We start from the raw sequence: 25,652 nt of genomic DNA on the forward strand, positions 1-25,652 counted from the left end.
ATGAAACGTGACAGGATTTGGTGGGGATGGAAAGCCCCACTGCTGCTGTTGACACTTTTCGGCGCTCAGCTGCCGCAACCGGCATTCGGCCAGGATGCGAACGTGTCTGCGGTCGGCACGGAAGAAACGGATCAGAACGTCAACTTCTCGTTCGATCGGTTGATACTGCTCGAGGAAAAGCTGACCGTGTTCGACATCAAACGCATCGCCAACGGATGGAGTACGCTACGGCCTCGTCTTAGTGGACAGTGTGGCGACCAGATGACGCAGTATCTGCAGGGTCTGCAGACGGAGAAGCTGTGGGCGTTAAAGAGTGAGTGTACTATTTTCTGTCTGTTGTCTCATCATAATGAAAGGGGGGTCGAAAGGTGGTGTGACCTCGGTCAATTCCGTACCGAATGACACCTAGTACATCGGTGCATGTGTTGGAAGTATACCTGTAAAACGGATGTAACATTACGTCCGCGTTAAAAGGGGGTAACCTCCCCAACAAAACAACAGAAGTAACATTTAAATTCAAAAATGTTCCCTTATTTTTTTACTCTTCTTACTGGACGTTCCAACTCATTTGGCATAATTTTTTCCACTCTTCTGGGTCAGGAAGAAACGAATTTCCTTATCCGCCGTGGCGGTCCGCCAGTGTACCGGGCACGTCCTTTCCCGTGCCCACTAGCGTCTTCATTTGTAACGCGTGTAATGACGCGCATCGAAACTACTGTTCCGCTGCCTTTAATGTGTGTTACCATTTTTTTTCATTTCGAATTGTTTGTTATGCGGTGGTGGTGTGATTTTCTTCGCATGCCCTTTACTATCCACTCCTGCCTCATACCTGATCCACACACACACACACACACACGCAGAAACACACAAATCCCCCCGAAAGGTGGTGTTAATGCTGCACTTTTAGTTAGTCGGCGATCACCAGCCCAAGGGGGGGTTGTAGCGTTTTGTGGCATAATGCCATAATGACGGCATTGGCAGCGTATGGTGTAGCAACAAATCGTCCAACAGCAAACCGCCCTCTACCCCCCTTACACTCCGCCATCTCCCTATTCCCACCCCGCCCCAGATGGCGAAGGAAAATGCTATTCAGGCCATGGTGAGGATCAACGCTGACTGTCTTTCTTTCTTTCTACGGTTCGTTCGCTCTTTCCGTGTTGTGTTTGTTTGTATGCGCTCGAAGAAAAACGAAATGAAAATGTCTTGATATTCACATACACACACACACACAATCATATATGCAACCCCACCGGAGGGGGTGGTGCAATAGAGTGTAGCCCCCCGGGAAGGGGAGCGTAAACAGATGGGGTGGCGAAGCGATGATGGCGAAAGCTTACATAATTTCGTGAACAAACTATATTTTCAATCGGAATTGGCTACAACCATTGAGAATGTGAGGGGCTTTTTTTTCGTTTTTCTTCTTCTCGTGGGTTCGCACGGATTCTGTGTGTGTTTGGATTGTTGATGCTATTTTTTGTGCCGTTGCGAGGTATATGGCCCTTGGCTACGAGCAACGATTACCTTTGGTCGATTAGGGTCGATTGGATTGATTTCTTGACTGCGGCTAGCTCTGCGATCCCAGCAGTATCTCATCTTAGCAACCGCTGATGGGTGATTGTGGATTAGGATCAATCATGGTTTTTTGTACTGTCGTTTCGGCGAGTTGTCAATTCCAATCTAGTCAATCAATCATAGTCCAACCTATCGCGTTGTGGAAGATTACCTTATTATGGGCATTCCCAGCACGAGGGTTGATATCATTGTTGTTGTTTTGGAGTACTTAGTGGGAAGCTGACGATTACAGTACAAACAAACATAATGCACGTTCTGCGCTGTACGTCTACCGTGCTGCTCTGGCCGTCCATTAGAAGGCAATGGACACTGGTGGCGTTGTTTGCATTTCGTTTGTTTGGATCGCCCATTAGTATGTGGCACTGGTCAATACTGAACTATTCGTACACTGATAAAGTGGTAATGACATTAACGGGGAAGAAAAACACACCCCGCAGGATGTAGAAACCGATCATGTAGATATTCCGCATCGGCAACCGAACAAACACTTGCCTTTCGCTAGTGGATATTTGTTCCGCAAGCTGGATCCGCGTCTTCGAGTGAGAGATTCCGTAGGGATTTTATTACCTTTGTGGTTCCCTTTTGCGGGAAACATCACGTGAGAAGGGTGTATTCTCCTTGCAATCGAGAGGCAACACCTACAATCGAACTCGTGTGGGTCATAAAGTTCGAGTGATTATTGTAATGATTAGATTCTACTGTCAAGGTTGTCGTTTATGCACCCCTGGGAGGGTTTCGTTTGTTATTGCTAAAGTGCACGAAACTTCACGTACGAAAGATTCCCACCGGTTGGAATTGAAACGCCTCATTATGAATTAAAAGCTAATAATAAACGATTATTTTCTTGATTGATTTGAAAGCATAATGTTTGACAAACAGTTTTTCGATCGTTGAAGGTCATGTGGAACAACAAATATGATCTTCCTGGTGGTCTAAAATGCCCAAAAGGTCATCCCGTGGAGCATCTTCACGAAAAACGATGATATAAGGACGGTTAAAATGTTTCCAACAAATTTGCCGTGGACCATATCTCGTAATAATGTCCGTTAGTCAATATTGGTGGCGTAATATAGTATGCTGTCCTCATTCGCCGCTGAGTGCGCTTGTTACGGCTGTGTGCCGGTGAATCATTGCCGTGTTAATTGAGGGATTATTTTTTCGGTAAATTTCATCACGCTGGAAAAATTGCACATTTCCCAACAAAGGCATTGAAGATTCCTGCGCGTGTGAGCAGTTCCCATCGCAACAGCATTCTGCTCGATTCGGTTGCAATGGTATAATACCACTTGGTGGAATATCCGGATTCTGGTGGATTTGATCTAACGGGTTGAATGCGTCGAAGATTTAAAATTTGCATAGCAAATTTTGAGTCACTTTTCTTTTCTAGGAGCAAAACTGGTTTCTTCCGAGGACACTATTGAAATGTGGTGAGAACATTTCCGGAATATTCTTCCCGGCACCATAATTGTCGTTTCGTATCTTCTTTCCTCCCAGTATCTTCAAGTGGAGGCGAATTCCAACCCAAGAAACAGCGTGCATTTTTTGCTAATTTTGTTCAACTCTGAGTGTCGCTGGGAGTCGGGCTCGGCAAAATGTGGTCAAACAACATCTTGCCTTCCGCTAGTCATGAACTCTGTCGCCGGACAGTTTTGCCCCCCGTTGGTGCAATTTGAAGTTCAAACCTGATCGATCATAAAAAGTGAAACTAGTGTTGCCGCTTCCCACCCTATCACCTATGGTAGTTGAAGTACCGCTGAATGTCAGGGCACTTGATCCGCCATTGTGTACGGTCACTTCCTTCTTTGTTGAGGGGTCCACGCTCTTCATCGGGTTGTGAACCCGCTCCCGAGACGATGATAATCAATTCCGGCCATTAGGGTGATGGCGCAATAGGGTCTTTTGGAAGCTCATGCTCCAGAAATGGGGCTTTTTGGCAGCGTTTGACATTTGCGTGTTTGCGGAGCATCCTCTGCTCCGTAACCCTTCTCCAGTTCTTGCCAGCTGTGAAACGTTTCGCCATTCCGTATTTTCCCTCTAACAAACGAATTCATAATTTCTCTCGCCGCTGACTCAATCGGAGCTCGAGCGCCGCGATCGCGCGTAATAGCAAATGCGTAACAACAGATACAGCTCCTTCCACTGGCCCCGATCGATTTCTTCACCGGCATCGCTTGCATACGGGGTAAATACGCTTGACTTGGCACAACACTGCTCCCCCAAAAGCTCCCCACCCTGCTCCTTCCTCCTTGCCAACTTCATCATTCTGTTCCTTCCCTTCACACGCTGTTTCACTCACCTGCCGAGACTGCAGCTGGGATGTGGTGGCCACAAAGCAAACCGCGTGCGCATATTACGTCACAACCAAATACGAAAAGTGAAAACGAAAGTACGAAAGGAGAGTGCTTTCGGTGCATATACAGCGGTAACCCTTGAGTGACGGGCGTCCAATAATGGCTTATCGCTGTGCCGTGGGGACACATGCTGTAGCGTCGTCTTTACGACGGTGAAATACAAACAAATGATCATCCTGTTGCGGAAAGATGAGTCAAGGTACAGCAGTGTATTCGTGTGTCCATTGACCATCGGAGGGTTTTCGGATGCGTTTCGTACAGGAAAACCTGTTTCTGCGCATTTTCTTTCGCATACACACTCAACGGTTCATTTTTTTGCCTCTCCCGATCGTTGGTTTTTTGTTGTCGTTTCGCGTCGCTTTACCAAACCTAGGAAAGTGATGCAACGATGACGGTGGGCTTTAACGGACATCATTCCGTTTACGTCGTTGTCATTGTCGATACGATGGTAACAAGTAACACCCCCGTGTCAAAAGCACGACGCATTGTTATCGTACTGGCCATCATGCCCGGTGTGACGTTTCTAGGGTTTTTTTTGGCGCGATAAAAGAAGGTCACGTGGTCGCCTAAGGCTGTAGGCTAGGCAAAATATGGCATGTGCAAGGAGCGACTGTATTAGGATGAGGTATTTTCTTCAGTATTAAAGTGCTTTCGCTAATAAAGCTTCTAGCGTTGCATTTACTGTGACGTGGAATGCAATAATGTCATTTTGGACAACCCCAAAATTTTAATAATTTAATTGTTTGATGTTTTGAGGTTCGTCGCTTGCTAATTTTGGTCTCTCATTGAAGTTCTTCGTATTTGCACGATGCTGGACTCATTTTAAAGATGATTTAATTTAATTTTTCTTACGTACCGTCTTATTCCCCAATCAATCACCTGTAACGCAAGCGAGTTTGGTCGATTCGAGCGAAATTGTTGAATTTGAAGGCATCTTTCAGAGGTGGCAGCAAGGGGACAAGGGACCGGCGCGTGCTTTACACGTGAATGGGCTGCACAGGTGAAGAGGCGAACAGTGTAGCCGAAATTTAGGTCATTGTTTTAAGGTGGTGTTGTGTTGGGAGCACGGGTCACAGCACCGCCAGATGAACGATCCGACGATTTGAGTGCCAGTGAGCTGGTTTGTGGGCTGGTGATGATGATGAGGTGTTGCGTGTATGATACGTTGGCTCCACCATCACCATCATCATCATCAGCGCCATCTTGAATAGGGCAGAAATCTCATGCGACCTTTGCTCTTTCATAGCACCAACGCTCTTGACAAACTGAAGGGCTAACAATGTGACCCTTAAAATAATGTAAATGCTCCTCAACGAATTCAAGAAAGCTCATAAAATTATGCTAATGTATGGAATTTGGAGTGTGCTGTGTTGGCGTTTTTTTGTATCCAAAAATAATGTACTACATCTTGCTCGTCTGTGCATCCCTATGGCACCGTAACCGTCTAACAGCTAGAGCTCGTAGCCTCGAGAGAAATTTCGGCAGACTGGTGAAGCTCATTGCGAAAGCAATGGTCACTAACAATCTGTCTCGTACGATCTGTGTCACTACGCCCGAGCGCACGAGCGCAATTATATCGCTTATACCTCCAGCACTGCTGTGCGGTGGGGTTGCTTTCTTTCGTTGGGCGATTACATTTAACCCAATGGCCATGAATTTTTCGACATCCATGCAATTTAGTGTCTGGTCCGCGTACTTTCCGCCCTTCCCTTCGATGGTATGTGTGGCGCAGGAGCCAATGGTGCCAGCTTTTGATTGGCGTTGGCTCACGTTCCGTTAATCGGCAGTTTGCCATCGAATGTTTGTCATCATTCAAGGTCCTCGGGGAAGACACCCTTTTGGAAAGCGGGCGACATAACGATCCTGACCGAATGAACGCTCCGCTAACAATGGGACGCGGTGCGTACGTGGACTGTATGACTTTGACACGCTTGATCATCATTGTGCATTCCACGAACATCCACGCAGCACTGCCACCCGAAATTCGTGGCTTTGTTTATGTTTGATCCCATTTCATTTTTCCTTTCTTGGCAGTTTTCAATGTCAACCGAAAATGTTGTTGCCCTTCCCGATCGGTTATGTCGGAGGAGTCATTGCATTATGCAGCGTATGTAAGATGTCCTCTTTTTGTACGAGACGATATTCTGTGCGTAAAATTAACCTCACGCTCTTCTGTTGAGGGGATAGCCGCATTTGCGAACACAAACGAATGCAACTTGCATTCTTCATGTAGGAACTCTGGTCAGGGATGTTTGTTATTTTTTTTTGAGCGCCCGAAAATTTCGTCCCCCGTACCGTGACTTACAAAACCACTCTTGGTGCTCGTCCTTGAGTATGGTCGTCTCCAGTATGGACGGTTGCAACAGGAAAGCAAGAAGATAAAACACCACACCACTAAGGGCATGTGGGCTTTCGAAAGTTTTCTGTTGCTCTGTACGACAGCAAGCAGTTGTTGGACGGTTGGCGTTGCATTTGTGCACTTTTTTTGTATTCCCAATTGCAATGTGTTGTCACTGATTGTATGTGTTTTTCGTTATGTGTGGATGGATTATGTAAAGGAAAGGCAAAGGCCTGAGAGCCTCATTATCGTTGCACCGCAGCAGGATTGGTGGACAGGGTCGAACGATTCGAAGGCTGCCGCGGCAAGGAAGGAGCGTTGATACTGGCAGTCGATTATTATTGAAACTGTCGTACACGATCGCATTAGACCGCGGACGGACCAACCGCTAATCGTAGAAACAAACTCCAAATTACCATGCTCTTACCCAAGCTAATCCCCACACACTGGGATGCCGTACGGAGAGACCTAATAAGTCACCTCTTCTGGCTTCTCACCGGTTGGTAAATGGGTCAGTAGTAGTCGCGTAATAGCCAACAGCGAGGCCACAACGCCACAGCTGTTTTGCATTTTGGCGCAAGACACGGTGTTTGAACTTTTTCCTTTCCCGCATTCGTGCCGCCATGCTGCGGTTAAGGAGAGCACGGTGGTGAAATGATAAAAAAGTGAAAATAGACACGCAATCAAAACCGGGAGAAACCCCCCCGACGTTGGAGATGAAGTCGATTATGCCAACCGTATGTCCGTCTGAATGGACGCGGTGCAAAACAGGATCGGGGACCCGATTGGCTAACGAAAGTGTTTGAAATGTTCCCCTGACCGATTTATGCACCGCGCGGCTTTGCCGGGACGGGGAACATTACATCAGAACTCCATCCATCCGTGGCTGTATCGGGCTTCTCATCGGGAACGGGTTTGTGCTGTTAGATTTCATGCCATTTCGTCGTGTAGGATTTCTCTCGACGACTGTTGGATGCGTAAGGATCGACAATACGGTAAGGAATGGATCATTCAAGGTCCTCCCAGGAGACGAAGGTCCCCCGGAGAATGATCTCTGCCGGAGGTACTTTGGCGAACGAAAGTGAATGGGTTTTAAAGTAAGTAAGGTCGCAAGGTAGTGATTCAGTGAACGGTGGTAAAGCTTCGGGAGAGTTCTTTCAGGATGGCTTCCGAGGCCTACGGGGTACCATTGTTTCAAGGAGATCAGCAGCTATTGGTTCGTTTTACGATGTTCCCGATGTTTCGATGAGAGGAGAATGAACTTTAGCGGATAATTCCTGCATCGGTGGAAACAATCATGAGACAATGATAAGAATTCCTACAGCAAGTGGCAAGAGTCGGTTCTGGTAAACTTGTTGACCTCTTACTGGGAAAGGTTGTAAACTCGAGCGATAAAAAATATGTTTTGGGTTGTAAATGAGGACTAAACTATTGAAACCTAATCCAGGATATATGGTCTAACGGTTGCTCTTTTCCTGAAATATTGCTGATGTTATCATAATCGATGCTTGGGAGGCTCTAATGGAAATCTATAACATTCTTCTTGGGTTTTGGAAACATTTCCTGGCATCCTAAATATTAAATCAGGCGAAATTCTTTGTCTGCAAATGTGTCTTCAAGGCCATCGGAGCCATCAGATAACGTTGGTTCTTTTGTGCATATTATGCACTCGCCAAACTATAGACTTAAAAACAAACACACACAAACGAAAAAGATGATAATGTTTGTCTCCATGCTGAAGCGCAAAGGATTTTATTTGCTAAATTAATCTAAATTATTCAATGCTAATCAGTGTCTAGCTTATCCGGTGTCCTACGACTAAATGACTCAATATGTTATCAGTTTTGTGCGCACTGACAATTAGTCGAAACCTTGAGGTGGTTTCCTAGTGCGTTGTGCGATAACACCTCTCTCACTTCCTCTCTTTTTTTCTGTCTGATCATATGGAAGCCTTGTGGACAAGGATTGTCCGGTGGCGATAAAGAGTCACCGTTTATTGTCACCCACGGTAAAGTCCCCTTCGATAAACGCCTTCACCTTGTGCAGGGAGTCACGGAGAGCCAGAGGGCAAAGTTTAAGCTTCACAGAGAGGGTACGGTGTAGGTGAGTGCTTTGAGTATTCCTGCCACCCGGGAGATGATTGATTTACGCAGTAAAACGATGAACAATTTAGATGTCTCAAGGTTCCCGTTGAGGTGTGGTGTGGATGAACCATCTATCACCCGTTTATTGTGGCGTTTTAGTAGAAAATACTTTTACGAATAAAGTATGATGAGCTTGTTGATGCATCTCGCATCAAACCATTCATTTGCGTTGAGAATGCCGTTAAAACTGCCATTAAAGTAATGATGTGTCGTTATTCTAGTTCGGTGTACTAAAGCTATTTGCCTTCTTTTGCAGTGGATGACTCGTCGGGCAAATATACGAAAGGATTCTTCTGGGGCAACAACTACTGGACGGGCTCGATGGATCAGTGCTCGTACATCTATCAGAACGACAGTGGGTCCGATCCTGCACCAAAAAAGAAGGGCCGTAACACGGACATCACCTACATCAATGGGAACTTCCTTGGGTCGTCCGAATTGGAGCATCAAAATCCTCCCTTCGTGCCTGGGTTCTACATGGCTAAAATCCTAATCAACGGTACCGAATCATTCAATGCGGTAAGTGTGAGCATTGGGGGAAAGTTCATCAAGCGATATAAATTTATGAGCTCCTTCTCATTTTGCCTACAGATTCGAACGGTCGTTGTGGGGCTTTGCCTTCCGAGTGCTTGCAGCATTGCCGATGTAGAGACACTACTGAAGCTGGACATCAGTCGACGACATGTTGAACAGGAGCTGGTTGGTGTGCGATCTCCTACGTTGAACAACTTCTCACTCTGGGATGACTTCACCTTCCGGATCCTATTGTATGTTGTAGCACTCGGATGTCTGAGAAATCGTCATCATTAGCAGTCTCAGATCAACTTAATGCCTAATCCTCTAAATTTCCCGTTGACAGCATCTTTTCGGTAATCGTGGTTATCCTGCTGATCAGCGGCACCGGCTACGATCTTGTGCTACGGCGTCGTTACAAAGCCAAGATGCGCATCAAGAGCTACTGCAAGGAGCTGACCGGGGACATGACGAACGGGTTGGGCTGCACAACGTACGATTTGACGCGTCGCGAGCCGGAAGAGAACGGCAAAGGTAACTGCACCGTAATCCGGGTACCGACGAGCGTTAACAATAACAACTCCGATGAGAACCTTGCCGTGGAGTTGACCGCAACGGAGGAAACCAAGTTGAGTAAGTTCCGCCCGGTCGGATCCTTGTCTTGGATCGTCTCCGTCCTGTGTATCAGTGTGCGCAAGCATTCCGGGATCTCCGAACGCTGGTTAGGCATTCCTGGACGGCTTCACTAACAAATGTAACAAGAGCTGTGTGTACATTCGTGTGTTAATAAGAGTTTGGCTAATTGTTGGTGGTATAGAACCCAAATCCCGAAGAAATTCCCCATAATCTCTCCGTCCCTTCCTAACCAGCATGACGAGATGCGGTTGTCCTGAGTTACTGAGTTGTCTGGTTGCACTTCTTGTTTTAGGTTTGTGGGCTGAATTGCTGCTGTCCTTCTCGGTGGTGACCAACTTCAAAGCGATCTGTGACAAGAATGTCGGTAACGATACCATCCCTTCGATCCATGGACTTCGTGCCATTTCTATGGCGTGGGTTATCTTGGGTGAGTATAAGATTTGGATGATGTTGTCATGGCGATGGTTTAATCATTCCTTTGCTGCAGGCCACACAATGATCGTCGTGTTTAAATACTCCGACAACATGGAACTGCGGAAGGTGGTGGAGAAGGAGTTCCTGTTCCAAATCGTGCTAAACGGCGCTTACAGTGTGGACACGTTCTTCTTCATCAGTGGATTCCTGGTATCATTCATCTATTTCCGCACAAATGCCAAGGGTAAGCTGGAGAAGTTGACCAAGGGTGTGAGTGAGTTTACGGCCGGTACGTTCCACTTCTTCGGTCTCGTTGGCTATCGATTCGTGAGGTAACTATTGGTTTTGGGAGGAGTTCAGTGGAAGATTTGAAGATCATCGAATGGGTAAATGTCATTTTAGATTAACTGCCCCATACCTGTACGTACTCGGAGTAGTGGAAGTAGTGATGCGTTATCTGGAACAGAACTCAGTTTTTGAGCCACCGACTCAGGATCACGTAAACTGTCCAAAGTATTGGTGGCGTAACATACTCTACATCAACACACTTTTCCCAGTGGAGCAGATGGTAAGTTCTTTCTTTCTGGCTACAGCGAATCTCTTCCACTAATACCAATCTTCAATGCTTTCAGTGTATGCTTTGGAGTTGGTACTTGGCAGATGACACACAGTTCTACATCATCGGTGCGCTGATACTGATTATTGGGGTACGGCACTTCAAGTTTGCCGCTACCATGATGTCCGTGTTTATGATATCGGCTTGGGCAACTACGGCCTATATTGCCTTCTCCAACAATCACATGCCCGATGCGGACGATCCATTCGCACTGTTTGATAAGATCTACGACAAACCCTGGACGCGGCTGGGACCGTATCTGGTGGGCATGAGCGTTGGGTGGATTCTGTTTAAGACTAACTGCAAAATCAAGATGTCCTTGGTATGTGGTGGTGAAATAGTTACAGGCCCAGTTCCTCCAAGTAATGAGATCTTTCCGACCGTATCTTACAGCTGACTGTAATCTCGGGATGGGTGACCTCCACCATGATGATGTTGTATCTTCTGTTCGGTCTGTACAATACGACGCTCACACAAACGGCTGCGGCAGCCTACAGTTCGCTCAGTCATACCGGCTGGGCCATTGGATGTGGATGGGTTATCGTAGCGTGTTCGTCTGGGTATGGAGGATGGGTTAACAAGCTGTTGTCCACCCCGATTCTGTATCCGTTCTCGCGTGTGACGTACTGTGCCTATCTGGTACATCCCATCATCAACCGAATATACGCCTTAGAGTCAGACTCTCCGATCCACATGACTCCCAATGCGCTGGTAAGTTCAATGACGCCGTGTCGCGCTATCTCGGTCTGAAACTGTTACAATTGATCGTATTTCGATTTTATTCCCCACAGACCACCGTCTACCTGGGCCAAGTGGTGTCGTCCTACGTGCTTGCATTTATCATCTCGCTTTCATTCGAAGCGCCCGTCGTAACGATGCTTAAAATACTCTCGCCGAACCGAAAGAAACGTATCTAAACACACGTGACGGTGTTCAAAAACCAAAACCCCGGAAAACCCTCATCGTTGGCCGCGTCCTAGAACTAATGCTTTGGTTTACCCAGGTTTGGGCAGCGTAGCAAAACGAAACGCTTATCAGTGTATTTTCCGCTTGTTTGTGTGAGCATTTGTGTGTTTAGTGTGAGCACGGACTGAGGCTGAGCTTCCGAATTTCCACCAATTCCGCCGACGCGAGGGTTTCTCGATTGTGGTGATGCTGCGTGCTCGACTCGTATGGTTAGAGAGACAGTACGTTTACTACATACATTACTAGCAAGGGTGATTTCTGTTGGGCGTGCCTGAACCCGGCATGCTTCATAGTAGGATTAGAAGGATAAGTTTAATATAGATACCGTATGAAAACTGTGCTCAGTAAGTGTTTTGTTACAGTAACTTAGACTGATCGTGATCGATAGCGATGTGTATAATGTAAATATAATTTGGGTGTGAAAACATATTTAACAAAACAAAACGACTTTGCGATGGGCTTCTGATTGTGATAATTGATGACAGTATTTGAGAGTTATGAAGGATTTATGAAGGACGATGACTGGGGCATGTAATGAGGATTCCGGACTCATGCCCCACCAAGAAGGTGTTCGATAGCGACCATCAGGGGGGCACAGTGAGCTTGTTGGCTGGATCAGGTGAAGCAAAGCCTGTCGGAAATTGGGAATCTCCATGGATGAGAAACTATAGCCAGGGACCGAGCATCCTGGAAAATAATTGTTGATCGGACCATGTCACGACGACGTGCTAAAGAATTATTTATTATATCAGCTCATCAACTGGCACGAACTGATCGAATTTTTCCAGTTATTTTCCATGCGATTTTTGGAGTTTTTGCTTGTTGCCCTAAGAGACGTTTGCCGTACAAAAATTGCTCGCTCTAACCGCTTTTTCGCTCCTGCTTGCACTCTCACCGAATGGAAACTACCCTTAAAAGCTCTCTCGCGCTCAACAAAAAGTCACAGTACAACTGGACTGATGCATTTTATGAAGCATTCAATTGCATACCCTTAGGCGCATACGGAAAATGCTTCGAAAATTGTACACAAGGTTTTTACTGACAGGATTTTTATAAAGAAGCTAGCTATTTAATGAATTAATGCGTATTTTAAACCGTTAAAACATTATCATTTGTTTCATTTCCATAATGAGTGGAAAACCGACTAAATAAACAAGAAGATAAATCGTAACCACATCATTAAGGTTCCTCGCTTGATCGCCCGTACAAGTCTTATGTAACAGAAACGTCAAAAATTAGCCCCCGCAAGAGCCAACACATCTGGGATGGGAATCTGCCTTCGCGCATTTTGTTGTCATCGTTTTGTACGTAGTGTCTTGCACAAAAACCATTCCGTGCTCCACTGAAGCCAAACCTCCAACACAATCGAAGACTCTCGCACAAAAATACGGTCACTGATCTTTCTTCCCTTCACGGGGGTATTGCGTGCATTTAGAGAAGTATTCGGAGAGTGAATGTGCGTGCAGAAGCGAGTAGGTGAGTTCAAAATGGAGAGAGGACTTTTGTAAGTTTGGAGCGAGGCAAAACTTGTTTTCCACTGCATAGCTCCCGTCAGTGAGAAGTTGGAGCTGGCAAGATCAACAACTCCATCTTAGACGAGGTGCTTTCGGGCGCGCGTTGCGCCGTGCTGGTTGTATTTTTTGTGGGTTTCCTCTGTGCTTCTATTCGCGATTCTATTCACAGTTTAGTAAACGGAACGGTATAACAGCTGCTTGACAGTTGATCGAAAAGGTAATGTAATTTGAGGAAAAATTAAACCCGCACGCAGGGAAATGCAGTGAACAATGTGCGTTTGTGGTGTGTCGGAAACAGTGAGAGCGAATGCGAAAGTGTGGTGAAAGAGAAGATACAAAAAGCTCGCTATCGCCCCGAGGGGGTTGAAGTGATTTAAAACTGCCGCCGTCCCATTCGCTATTTCCTTCGCGCAGCTTCATCTCATCTCAAACAGCTTTTCTCGCTTCGCTGGTGCATCGTGGTGGTGATTTTATTGTTTTCCATCTGCTTTCCGCACACTTTTTGTTGCCTTTGGCACCCTGCTGACTTCGGGGGGGCCAGCTTAACGCGCGTGTGCTTACACTGTGGAGTTCATATCGCTTACCACCACTATCAACAACGACGACGACGATGAGTGTGTGCGCATTCGCGAAGCAAAAAAGTGAATGTAAAAGTGAAATAATAACTTTGTAACAGTCAACATTATTTTGCAGCTCTAGGTAAAGGCGGAAAATTCCCCCCAGTGAGTTTGTGTGCGTTTTGAGTGCTCGAATCTCGGGAATCTTGCGCATTACGCGTTTGTCTTTATTGGTCTCTGGATGGAATTTCGAGCGGAGGCCGTGATTGACACTGGAATAAGGGAGCACTAGTGAATTCGAAACTGCCAGCATTTATAAACAGCGCCACAGCACGGCCCCGGAAGAAAGGTAAGTGGAGGGAAAATTCGAGCAGTTTGTTACAACTGCATTTTCCAGCGCGATCTTCTTCACCGTTCGGTGTTCCGTTTTGTTGACGATCACTTATATAAAGCCTCTACTGCCGTACGAATGCACGAAACGATGAGACCATCGTTTGCTTTCGGATTGGCGTTGTATGGGTGCATTGAGGCGTTCATTGTTTCCTTTCTCTGTCGTATGTGTTTGTTGCACGCGATTTGTTGCTGCTCCTCCACGGCAGTCGCCGTGTGCATTGGAAATGATCGTCCTGCGGAATATATTCAATGTGGCATGGATTAAGCCATATGCACTCAGGATGCAACCTACCTGTCGTTCGGGTCATAAAATCGCAAAACATTCTTCCGCGTTTTATCTCGCACTGTCCGAGGTCGTCGTATATTTGTAATAAAATATTATAAAACTTTCTTACCGCGGTCGTAAACGATCGGCCGCCAATGTGCAATGCTGGCGGGTTCGGGGTGTACGATTCGCCAATGACCAACCCACACCACACGAACACAAGCACCCACCCAGTGACGACCACAACGACAACAACCTTGAATCTGGATGGGGCGAATTCCGCTGCCATTTGTCGCGGACGATTGTTTGGGGCTGAGGGGATGAGGTAGTGTCTTTCTTCTTCTTCTTGTTCACTCCATCACCCGTAGTATTTGTGCGCGAACGAGTTTCCTCATCGGGTTGTTGCCGTTCGTGGGAGATGACAGTGTTATGTGGGTGTACAAGTTGTCTGCGGGCACTGAATCCACCTTGAGTATCGGAGGGCCAACATTCAAGCCAGGCATCTTTGGCATGTTGTATTGCTGTGGAGTTCTTCCTATGCGTCCAACGAAGCAAGAGCGTCGGCCGATTATTCATCTCAAACCGAGTTGGACAATTGGGGCCGGGTTTTTCGTTCACTGGCAGGCCAAAAAGCAGCTGACCGTGTTCGGACCATGTTTGTCGAGCTAGTTCTCGCGAGCTGACCTATGACGTCGATCGACTAGCAGCGGGGAGGTTTTTGGGGTCTTTTGATACCTACTCAATAGTGGTAGTTGACGTTCACCGAACAAAGCTCTACTCAGCGTCAGGGGCTTAGACAGCAAAGGTACAGGTAGTCGGACCGAGGCTTGCTGATATTTGATTCTTTCAATTATGATTGACTGCTCGCTTGCCGAAGAAAATCGCCGAAAGCCACAATGATTGATGTGTTGGACCCGTAATACCCGCCCGTTTCATCTGGTCACGAATAGCGTCGTTGGCATCCGATGCTACCCACCCGAACGGCAAGCTGCGAGATGAAGGAACCGATTATTCCAGCGCCTTTATAATTATGTAATTTTCACCACCAGAGTTCCCTTGCAGAAACGCGCTATAATCCCATCGCGTCGCGTTCCAGTCGCGCAACGGATAAGAAAAAATGGCGACTCGAAAGGAACGGATCGGTTGGTCGTAATGCGCGTAGGTTGACCCTGGAAGCTGATTTTGCATGCACTCCTACTCCCACAGAACGGAACCCGTCCGCACCAACAACGCGCGCAAGTTGAGTTCTCGGTCTTTGTGCGCGGGAACGTTGAAGCGGTTCGTTCGCTTAATCGGGCCGGAGTCTGTAGCACAACCTTAAAGCACCCTGGACCCTGGTTCCAGCTTCTCCCACCGGTTTGAGGTCGCAAAATGGTCAAAACCGGTTTTGGCGAACACAGGGTGTATTGTGTAGCTGATTGCATTGCATCCCGAGATTAGCCCACGGGAAAGAAATGCCCGTTCCTGTAATGCGCTCGCCATTATTCTGTTTGATTGATGACCGAGGGGTTTTTGTGATTGGCCGTGCAAAAGTGCTTTTAAAACAATCTTGTCCAACTTTTTTATTTATAACACCTAGCAGTACCATTTAAAAGCAATTTTCTTTCCAGCGAGTACTTGTTGCTATAAAGAAGAAGGAAATGTTTTATGCAAATTACACGCCAAATGAAGTTTGCTTGATTGATCATTTCTGAGGATCGTTGCTGAGGATTGTTAACAACTCCTCCAACAAGTCGGCGGTAGCAGTTCAGTAAACAACGTAAAGCGTTGTTTTACTCTCATTTCGGCTTTTCTTTCCACAAATTTACTCATGCACAACAGCGGAAATGTGTGTCTAGTTCCAAAGAGAATCACGGACGAACGGACAACTGTGAGCAAAAGCGCCAAGGGAAAAAGAGCGCTCCCACACGCGTGAAAATCTGCCTCCCCCTTTGCCTTTCTGACGCCGATACTCGAGTACTCGAGGGTACATTTGGCCGTGCCTAAAGTGCCTAAATGAAGGCCACCGCGGGAAGTGTTACGGGCAGGCACACAAAAGCGTGTTCTATTTCGTTGGCGTGTATCTAACGGAGGTTCGTCGTCGTCGCCGTCGCCATCGTCGCTGGAGTTACCAAAAGCTTCATTCGTTCCACTTTTCTCCCGGAAGGTGGGTTTTCTCGTGGAGTAAAGTTGTCTTGTACAATTTTGGGCACATCGGGCCCACATGGAGTGAAACGCGAACTGCTCGTGCGTTGACTTCGCCAAGAGCTGACGTCATCTTGGTGAGACAATCGTGGCGAAATTGTCAAAAAGTTGTCGGATCAGGAGATATTCTGGCTGTATATAGCGATGAGAATTATGTGCCGCTTTTCCTACTGCTGGGACAGGTCTGTCGGTTACCAAACGGGAAGGTAATCATTCATCGACGAACAGAAAAAAAATCAGTAATCTCCATCACATCACGTACTACACACACCAACGCATGCGAGGTTCTGACTGATTCATGGCCCATTAAGCCCTCAACAATGCAAAGCCATGTGTTCCACCGATCGGCTCACTCGAACCTGAGTTCTGAGTAACGGCGTGACGCATCCAACTCCATCCGGACGCTCGGCATCAGCACTGGAATAAATAATACCCTCCATCAGGTGACAATTTCATTGGAATTCTGTCCCGAGTTGATTGCTTAGTGACTGACATTTTTTTCAAATGAAGTTCTCGCAGTTCTCTAGCCAAGTAGCAGCTTTTACGGCTGTGCCTTCAGCTAACGAAACGCCTTAACGCACTTGCAAACTATTTCCAATTGCAAATACTGCCACGATTTCATCAGGGCTGAGTGGCTGGGAGATTGAACATTGAATAGGGTTTGATCTGGGTGTGTTAGAAACAAACTTCAGCTTCAAAATGTTTCATAGCCAGCACACGATGCGCACTGACCCTGTTCCATTTGGGAGCGTACAAAGCATTAGATATTGGCCGCGTCCTACACGCATCTGCGTGAGCGGGTCGTTGGAACGAGGCATCAGACGGTACCGTCATCACGGGTTGATAAGTTACTTGGGGAAGATTGTGAAAGCTCGGCTTTAAAAATGGTTTCAACTACAGAGAGAAGCGGGATTTTAATGAAGGTACAAAGTAGTGCAATGAACACAGCAAAACAGCTCGGTTATTAAACGTATCTTCGTTCTATCGGAGCTTTTCCACCAAGGTAATTGTTTTAATTGTTGGTACAATGTATGTGAGCTTCATTCTGTGCGAGGTTTGCAACCCTTGTATGCACATTTCTTGGGCCCTTGCTATTGCAACAGCAAACATACGGAGCGTAGGGGTCGATGTTGATAAACCAGATAATGTTCCGTCTGGTGTGCCAAATGGTGAGAAGCTCAGCTCAGGTGGGTTTTGCATGCAATTTCTCAACCTCGGCAGCTGCGAACAGCGTATCGCTCTACAGCTTTGGTGCTCGTAAATTTATTTAGCTGCGTTCGATTGGTCGCTCCACGCTCGGTTCGTGGAGCCAAGTATTGGTCGCCGATAGCAAATGGTCGCTCGATGCAAGACAAACTGACCGGAGCAGTACCTGCCCGCAGCAGCAACTCCATTGAACCGGGGCCGTGCTGAAGCATGACGTGTGCAACCGGTTTCGATTGCGCAAAAATGTCATGTCCATTTTCGTCGGGGATTTTGTATGTTTTTCCTTCCTCTTGTACCTCTTGTTGCAGACTTTTATTTTCTGCACACGCACTCATACAAAAACGCCTGAAGGCAAGGTATCGGGGTTTGAAGCCTGCAATGTGCCTGTGGACATAAGACGGCAGGAGTATAAAAAAACAAACACACACTCACACAGGGAACGAAATAAAGTCACGGACGCATGATCGATTCGGAAGAATGGGTAAATATCAGTAAAAGGACTGGTAAATATCATCCACACCAGCGGAACCCAGGCAGCAGCTTGGGTGCTTACGAAAAATGAAAGTATCGCACCACCAGGGAAGTGAACTGCAAAATCATTAGAGAAATAATAGACAATGTTTCAGTTGGTTACCTATTCCATTAATTATTTTGCCGCTCGATGGGTTTTTGATCGAAATCTCAACCATGGGAACGGAGGAATGCACCCGAAAAGGTGACTTTCGATCGTTATCGAAGGTGTTTTTGGAACGAAATGTGTAAATAGCATTTTGAAGTTGTGGAACCTTACATTGATGGGTGTTGTTTTAAGGTTCCCGCAAGACTTCTTCCTGTTTCTTGATGATATCTAGAACTCTATGTTTGATTGTCCAGAACTCTAGGTCGCCCAACAATATTTTGCTTAGATACAAATTCTCATACCACACGTACCTGAGGTGAAACCCCATTTAATTCCATTGTCGTAATATCTCACAACTTTTTCTGGGAGGCATATGACCTTCGTCATGTCAATGGAATGTAATAAGTAGCAAATTTTAATGCGGATGACATAAACTCTTCAAAAGAAATCTGTAGAAGTAGTACAATGCATTCTTTTAGGCGTAACCTCTGCGCCTGTCTGAAATAATGATCTTTCAAAAAAAACTTGCAAATTGTAATCTTTTACCTCTTCCCTTACAGATGAGTTCGATGCGAAGCTTAATATTGTTCGCCTGCGCTGTCGTAGTGGTGTGGCCGGGAAGGACACACGCTCAATCGAACTATGCCTCGCAGGCCAACAGCATTGAGTACCAGGGCGAAGGTCTGCCGGAAGAAGCCACCCTGGATGGAAAGGTAAAACCTGACCGTTGAGCTCATGCAAACCACAGCGATGGTCACTAATTTGCCATCCTTCTATAACCGCAGGTTACGAAACTGGACGATCTAAGCCCGATCATCTTCCTTAATCGAACGAAAGCGATCCTCAACTGTGCCGCCGGCTTTATGCAGGTAGATCTGAAGTTCAACGAACCGTTCTTCGGTAAGGCGTACGCCGATTACGATCGCAACAGTGCTTGTCAGACGTCTGGTAAGGGTGATGTCAGCTACCGCATCGATCTTCCACTGAAAGGATGTGGAACGAAGCAGGTAAGTGAGACGGGGGCAGAGAAGAGTGGGCAGAAGTTGATACCCGTCTGATGTAATTGATTCATGTTCTACCGGTAGGGACCTCAACGAGTTTTCACGAACAACATTGTGGTACGGTTCCATCCGGGTCTCGAGATGGATGGGGACGAAATCATCACGATCGTGTGTCGATACCCACCACCAGTTGCTCCAATTCCTGCAGGTCTTCCAGCTCCGATGTAAGGGATTTTTAAGTTATTGCGAGGGCACTTTCATACAAGATCTCTTCTCAACGCTTTCCAGTATCAACGAGCCTGCCGTTATTGAACCACCACTGAAGGGTATTCAGATTCTGTTCATCATCTGCGCCATCATGTTCCTTACGTTGCTCCTGCTCGGTTTGGGAGTATCCTACTACTGTCTACGCCGTCGTCCGATTCCGATCGTTCGTCGTGTGGTGCACGTCGGTAGCGGTTCCGAGATTACTGCCCTTGAAAGCGGAAGTATAGGTAATGAATGGGGAAGACTCTGCTGCTGGCAGCTAACGTACATTGGGGTGAAATACGCAAACCTAGCTCTAACGCATCGTTTGCACCCAATCAGACTAATGTTAATCTGACTTTCTGAAGCACGGTCGTTCTCTGAGGAAGTCCGACCAAGTCCTATAACCACTCTCTAACGATTCGTTTCATCTCTTTCTAAATTCATGCACCTGTCCGTGCCAAACTCTAAACCAAATCGCACCTCGAACTGCTCACTGATCTTACCACATCACCACTGGCACTACCTGTACTACCAACTACAACAACCATCGTCGCGTCTTCGGCACTCCACCATCCTGGCAGGAAGCGTCTCAGGATTCAAGGTAGCACGATCGGTTGTTGCCGTGCCGCCTCCGATTCAGAGCTCTTCCGGTAGCGAAGGCGCTCTGATCCCGTCGGACTATCCGAGCGAGTCACAGTCAGAGAACGAGGAGGTGGAGACGGGATCGCTGCCGGTGAGTTCGCGTGGTAGCAGCAGTGCCTACGAGAATGGCGCATATGTCCACGATGGAATGAGTCTTGCTTCGGGCGACCATCACATGCAGGCGTACGGACAGACGCATGAGCTTCATCTGGCCAGTGCGGCGTTGCCACCATCGCCCAAGTTCGACATCCAGGTTCGGGTGAAACGGTCCCCACCACCACCGTCCTCGCTGCCCTCGATGAGTGGCTCCTCCATGTCGGACACCGAGAGCAACAGCAGCACGCTCGTGAGCCACGGTGGAGATCGCAACAACCTGTCGACGATTCTCGAGACACAGGAAGACCGTGACAGTGTGATGACCACGGAGTCGATGGCTGCGGATGGAGCTCAATCGCACTTTACCTACGTTCCGGAGCTGCATACGGTTCCGGCACATCTCGACTACCCGCCAAGTCCACCGCCGATGCCGCGCTATAACACAACGGTTAATATACAAAACAGCACCCTGATCTCACTCCTGTCCTACACTCTCTTTCCCTACTCCCAGTCCTTCCTTTCTCCCGCCTTCCTCCGTTTGATATCAACACACAGCATCCTCACGTTTCCTCCTCAAACATCCATGTGTGTCTTTCTGTCGCATTATCGCACCGCCATACTAACTTAACTGTTTTACCGCGGACGGCCACTACGGCCTCCGGTCAAACTGCCTCCTCACACTCACCCTTGCAGGTAACGACCACGAGCACCAACCGACGCTGGCTGGAGGTACCAGACGGGCCGCGCGCCCACGACACACACTCGCTGACCGAGCTCGTGGACGCGTCGCACCTCTATCAGCTAACTGGCACGCACGTCACTAGCCATACTAACCGCGCCGAGGACGCGGTGCAGCAGCTGCCCGAGCCACCGATCGCAGTGTACAAAAAGCCTGAACTCAAGTCTCACGTTGTAGATGACCTGTTCCTCACGACCGTCACCGAGCGTACGACCATCGAGGACGTCGAGCGCCACAAGCGGCTGGTGACGGAATACAAGGCCCGACCGGTGCCAGTACCCGCCCCGCCGCCACCACCCATCGATCCCACGTGGGACGTCACGATTCGCAACTATGAGGCGCAACGCCAGCGCCAGTGGGAAGACTTCTCGGATGTGTCCAGCGCTTCCGGCGCACCATCGATTGCATCGGCCCACATGCCGGTGCCTTCCTCGACCTACCTGCCGAGCGCGTATGCGGCTGATGAGCTGCGTAGCCCCGAACTGGTCGGGAACATGAAGCCGGTGGACCTGCCGCCGGAGGACCGTTCCGTCTCGAACTGGGACGTGCTGATCCGGGTATTGCAGGAGGTCGACATGCCGGACACATCCATCTCAACGGCCGCCCTGCACACCGATCTGCATCGCTACCCATTGCAGCGCCAGCTGAGCTACGACGACAAGCTGAAGTGGAAGGAGATCATCACGACTGAATCGACTCTGCGGTAAGTGTGTGTGTGTGTGTGTGTGTGTGTGTGTGGATGTCAACGTGTTTCATTGGATGGCGGAAAATATATGTGCGTGTCTCACTTACATCACTTTCAGTACGATGCTGTCGGAGGCAACGGTTCGAGAGGACTTCGAGCGGATCCGTTCGGATGCGCGTTACGAGAACCTGTTCGAGCCACGCTCCTGGGACGTCATCATTCGCATTCTGGCGCCACCGGAGGACGTGGAGTTGCGCCAGTCGAAGCGTAGCAAGAAGCGCGAAACCTGGGACACACGATCTCGTCGTAGCTCGCTGCCGACGCTGTACGAGTACGATAGTGACGGTGACTCTTCCGTGCGCACCATCACGCAGGAGCCACAATTGGTGGCAGCAACAAACCTCGGTTACGCCGCCCATGCCGGATCACTCGCGAGTGGATCTCGTTCGCGTCGAACCTCTCGTTCTTCGTACAACTCGAACAATATCGACATGCGCTCGATGTCCGAGGTGATTGTGGACTTTGGACGGATGAGCGGTGGTCCGGCCCGTTCCGGAAGTGGTGGTGAACCGTCAGAAGAGGGCAGTTCGTACATCGTGTCCCACAGCAAGGCTTACTTCGATGACGATGACGATGAGGAGGCACGGTATGACCAGCGTTCACTGCAACGATCACTGAGCCACCCGAGCTTGGCTCGCTCGGCTAGTGAGTTCACCGAGCGTTGGATCATCCCCGAGGACCATCTTGATCTGCGAGCCGATTCGGAAGCGGTAAGAATCGCCTGTGCAAGCGACACTAGTGAGCTTAGACATTAACCATCTGGTTTTGTGGGATGTTTTAGAACAACTCTTCCGTTTATGGTTCGGGTACGATGGACATGGACACGAGGACGACGTACATCAAGCAGAGCCGCACGACGGTGAGCCGCGAACGACGCGACAACTGGTAGAATTGGACGGAGTGCCAGGCGATGCTTCTCTTATCTCACGTGCCAAGCCTCCGATCGGTCGCTCGCTACCAAACTGCTCGTAATGGTTCCTCTCCACCGACTACTGCCCACTAACACTAACACTGCGATACCGGAAGAAACCGTTCCTACATATTACCACTGCTGCTAAGCGAGCGGCCGATCGAGCAAATACAAAAAATGAATCCCTGCCCTTGAACAAGGCAATAGCGACGCGAGCTCATGAAGACACACGGACAGCATCGAAACTGCGCGGATATCCAGTGTCTTTAAGAGCTTGCGATAGTTGACTTAAGCGTAGATAAGATCGAAATTGTTTTTTTTAATGAGGTGCCGAAGGTTCTAAGGGTTCGAAACCGCCCACATTTACACGATGGATGGCAGGCGTTGGAACCCGAACCGTGCAGCAACTACATATAAGAGAATGTTTTACTCGAATTACTAGCTAATAACACGACACGCGACGGATGGCGTGTAGCGATAAACGACTAATACCTTTAATTTTAACCACACATTCGAATCACAACACGCAACGCACGGACGCACAGGAGCAAAACGGACGGACCGTACTGGGACCGAAGGGACGATACCTGTGATAAACGAATGAAATTCTCAACGTCATGCAACGTAGATACTACTCGCACTACCCGGCAATCGTAGCAGGATATTAGTCACAGCTAGTAAGAAACCGTTTTTAGCGCATATTTGTATTGCATCGGCCGTCGACCGTTGACTCCACGGTTGTGTTAGAATGTGTAGCAATTAAGTGGATGGAACGCGGCGCAATCTTCGGTACAACGTAAGGGTGGAGGTTAAATGGGAATTGATTTTATGCTTTTATACGAACTACCGCCTTAGTAATGTAGTTTAGCGCATGGATGGAGTTTACACTTACACATCGAGCTCACATCCCCGTACAGACTCGCTGAATAAACTAACACTCATATCTCACACGAAACAAGGATGAATTTGAATGAGGTTGTTTTATTGTGCAAGAAAGAATTCTTCCTCTGTGAATGTTTTTTGGTTTCAAAAGAAATTAATAGAATGGGTCGTTTTGAAAGGATTTAACTTCAACCGACGGAGACTTGAATGCATGAGAAGTGATGACAATGTATAAAAGATAATTGAAAAATAAATATAGTTTGATTTAAATATTCAGAAACAAACAACGCGATCTGTAATCCCTTTTGTTTACTTGTTTTAAATTTATAATAACCAAAATGAGGTCAAGAATTGTATCTAAAATAAGTGAAACAAGCGACCAGTGTGCGAACAACTGATTATTCGACACACATGTCCATCAGCCGTCCCGCTGTGCAAGCGCGCAAATTAAATACAAAATTTTCTTTCTACTGCTCGTGCTCCCCACAATAAAAACACGCTGTTGTACAGATTTTTTTATTTTGTAAATTATATTATAAATGTTTTGTATCTTTGTTAAAATTTACATAATGTTATATTTCAATAATATGATTTCAAAATTAAAAACGTCTTTTTGATATCTTGACATCATTGCACTGTGTTTTTTTTCGTAACAAGGATTGAATTAAAATGTTCTTTATTGAAGTTTTTTTTTCGTTTTTTTAGTGGATATATGAATTGTTCTTTTAGAATTATTTCAATATTATGATCTTTTTTTGTCATATAATAACCTCGCTTGTTGTTTGTTTTCCTTGTTTTGCTACTTTTTTCTTTACTTTTGTTTAAATCGTAAAACTCCTTTTTCTTTATATTGGTGTCGTGAGTATGTTCCTAATGTAAATCAATCGCGATAGCGTTTTTTCTCTATACTTTTGTTTGTTTGTTGTTTTTTTTTATATTTTCCCATAAGTTTGTTTAGTTTTTCGCTTGGTTTTGTTCTGGTTGTTGTTTATCTTTTTTTTCTTGTTTTTTCTTCTTTTGTTTCTGCGCTTACCCACCGTTTCGTTCTATTTATACGATAGAAATATCAGACAATAGCCCAGAAGTGTTGGAGTGGTGTGTGAACACATGCTTCAAATATTCCGTCCGTTCAGTGATTTTGGCAGTGATTTATTAAAAATACGATGGCCATACGTATCGGTTACAATCGGTTTCTGCGTGTAATGTAGTAGTTGTTTGGTAGTTGTGTTGTTAATCCGCAAACGAAACGTATGCATAACGGATGTGTGTTGTGTGAGTGGGGGGAATGCATTGTTCGCACCAAACACGAGTGTATGAGCGTTTTTAGCTACCCCCGGTGAATGTTTGTGTGTACACTAAATTCCTTGCTGCCCGGAAGAAGTAGTGTTAAGATGGGGTAGGAGAGAAAAACTATATAAAACTTATGTTGCGCTTATGTAATGTATGGTATGTTATGTTAAAGTATGCGGTCGCTTGTGTGTTCCTAGCCCTGATTAGGGTATGATCGCATCGCATCGATTCATCTATTGCCTCACCTTTCGACATGGCCTACTTGTGTGTATGTGTGTATGTATGCTTTCCTCCCTATGGCAACTACAAGACTGCTCGGTTGCTCGGACTAACTGTCAATCCGTGTAGGCTTCTCCCGTACAGCCTTCCGTGACTGCCCTATGATCTGCTGCGTAAGAGCACAAAAAGGAAAGCATCTTTCAAGAACCGAATGTAATCGTCGTTCGATAGTTTTCTCTACGCTTGAAGCACAAACTCAACACTCTTCTACGCGTGGACCTGGTCCCAACAAGCTACCTGTTTCGGCTTCGTGTGTATCGCCTTTGAAAATAGTGACGGTTTTGCACTGCACTGCACGTTCCTAGCGGCTATCTGACCCCCGGGTTGCCGCATCAACTACAAGTATCGTATTTACTAATTACAGTGGCGTAGCGTGAGTGGTGTGCTGCACCAGCATCTCTGTACAGATTCGTGCACGAAAATGCACTAACGCACGCACTTCTCCGTTGCGCCATTTTTCGGAAAAGCGACGTATATGTAAGTAACCGTACCTAGTAATGCGCTTTGCACACAAACACACAAATCAGAAAG

General features: G+C 47.1%; 2 protein-coding genes across 2 annotated transcripts; both read left to right on the plus strand.

The window, feature by feature from the left end:
- LOC128297308 (nose resistant to fluoxetine protein 6) lies at positions 1-11,979 on the plus strand. Its single transcript, XM_053032932.1, has 10 exons — positions 1-313; positions 8,662-8,924; positions 8,997-9,172; positions 9,265-9,551; positions 9,847-9,981; positions 10,042-10,300; positions 10,371-10,536; positions 10,601-10,906; positions 10,978-11,295; positions 11,376-11,979. The coding sequence occupies exons 1-10, from the start codon at positions 1-3 to the stop codon at positions 11,499-11,501; spliced, it is 2,349 nt and encodes a 782-aa protein (XP_052888892.1). The 3' UTR covers positions 11,502-11,979.
- Positions 11,980-13,830: 1,851 nt separating this feature from the next.
- LOC128309811 (uncharacterized) lies at positions 13,831-23,617 on the plus strand. The gene is made up of 9 exons (XM_053046288.1): positions 13,831-13,970; positions 18,849-19,001; positions 19,074-19,295; positions 19,374-19,513; positions 19,578-19,783; positions 20,120-20,724; positions 20,970-21,718; positions 21,819-22,470; positions 22,542-23,617. Exons 2-9 carry the CDS (start codon positions 18,849-18,851, stop codon positions 22,647-22,649), a joined length of 2,835 nt encoding a protein of 944 aa, XP_052902248.1. The 5' UTR covers positions 13,831-13,970; the 3' UTR covers positions 22,650-23,617.
- Positions 23,618-25,652: the final 2,035 nt, after the last annotated feature.

This window comes from Anopheles moucheti, chromosome 2 (assembly GCF_943734755.1).
Source record: "Anopheles moucheti chromosome 2, idAnoMoucSN_F20_07, whole genome shotgun sequence".
In the NCBI taxonomy this organism is placed as follows: domain Eukaryota; kingdom Metazoa; phylum Arthropoda; class Insecta; order Diptera; family Culicidae; genus Anopheles; species Anopheles moucheti.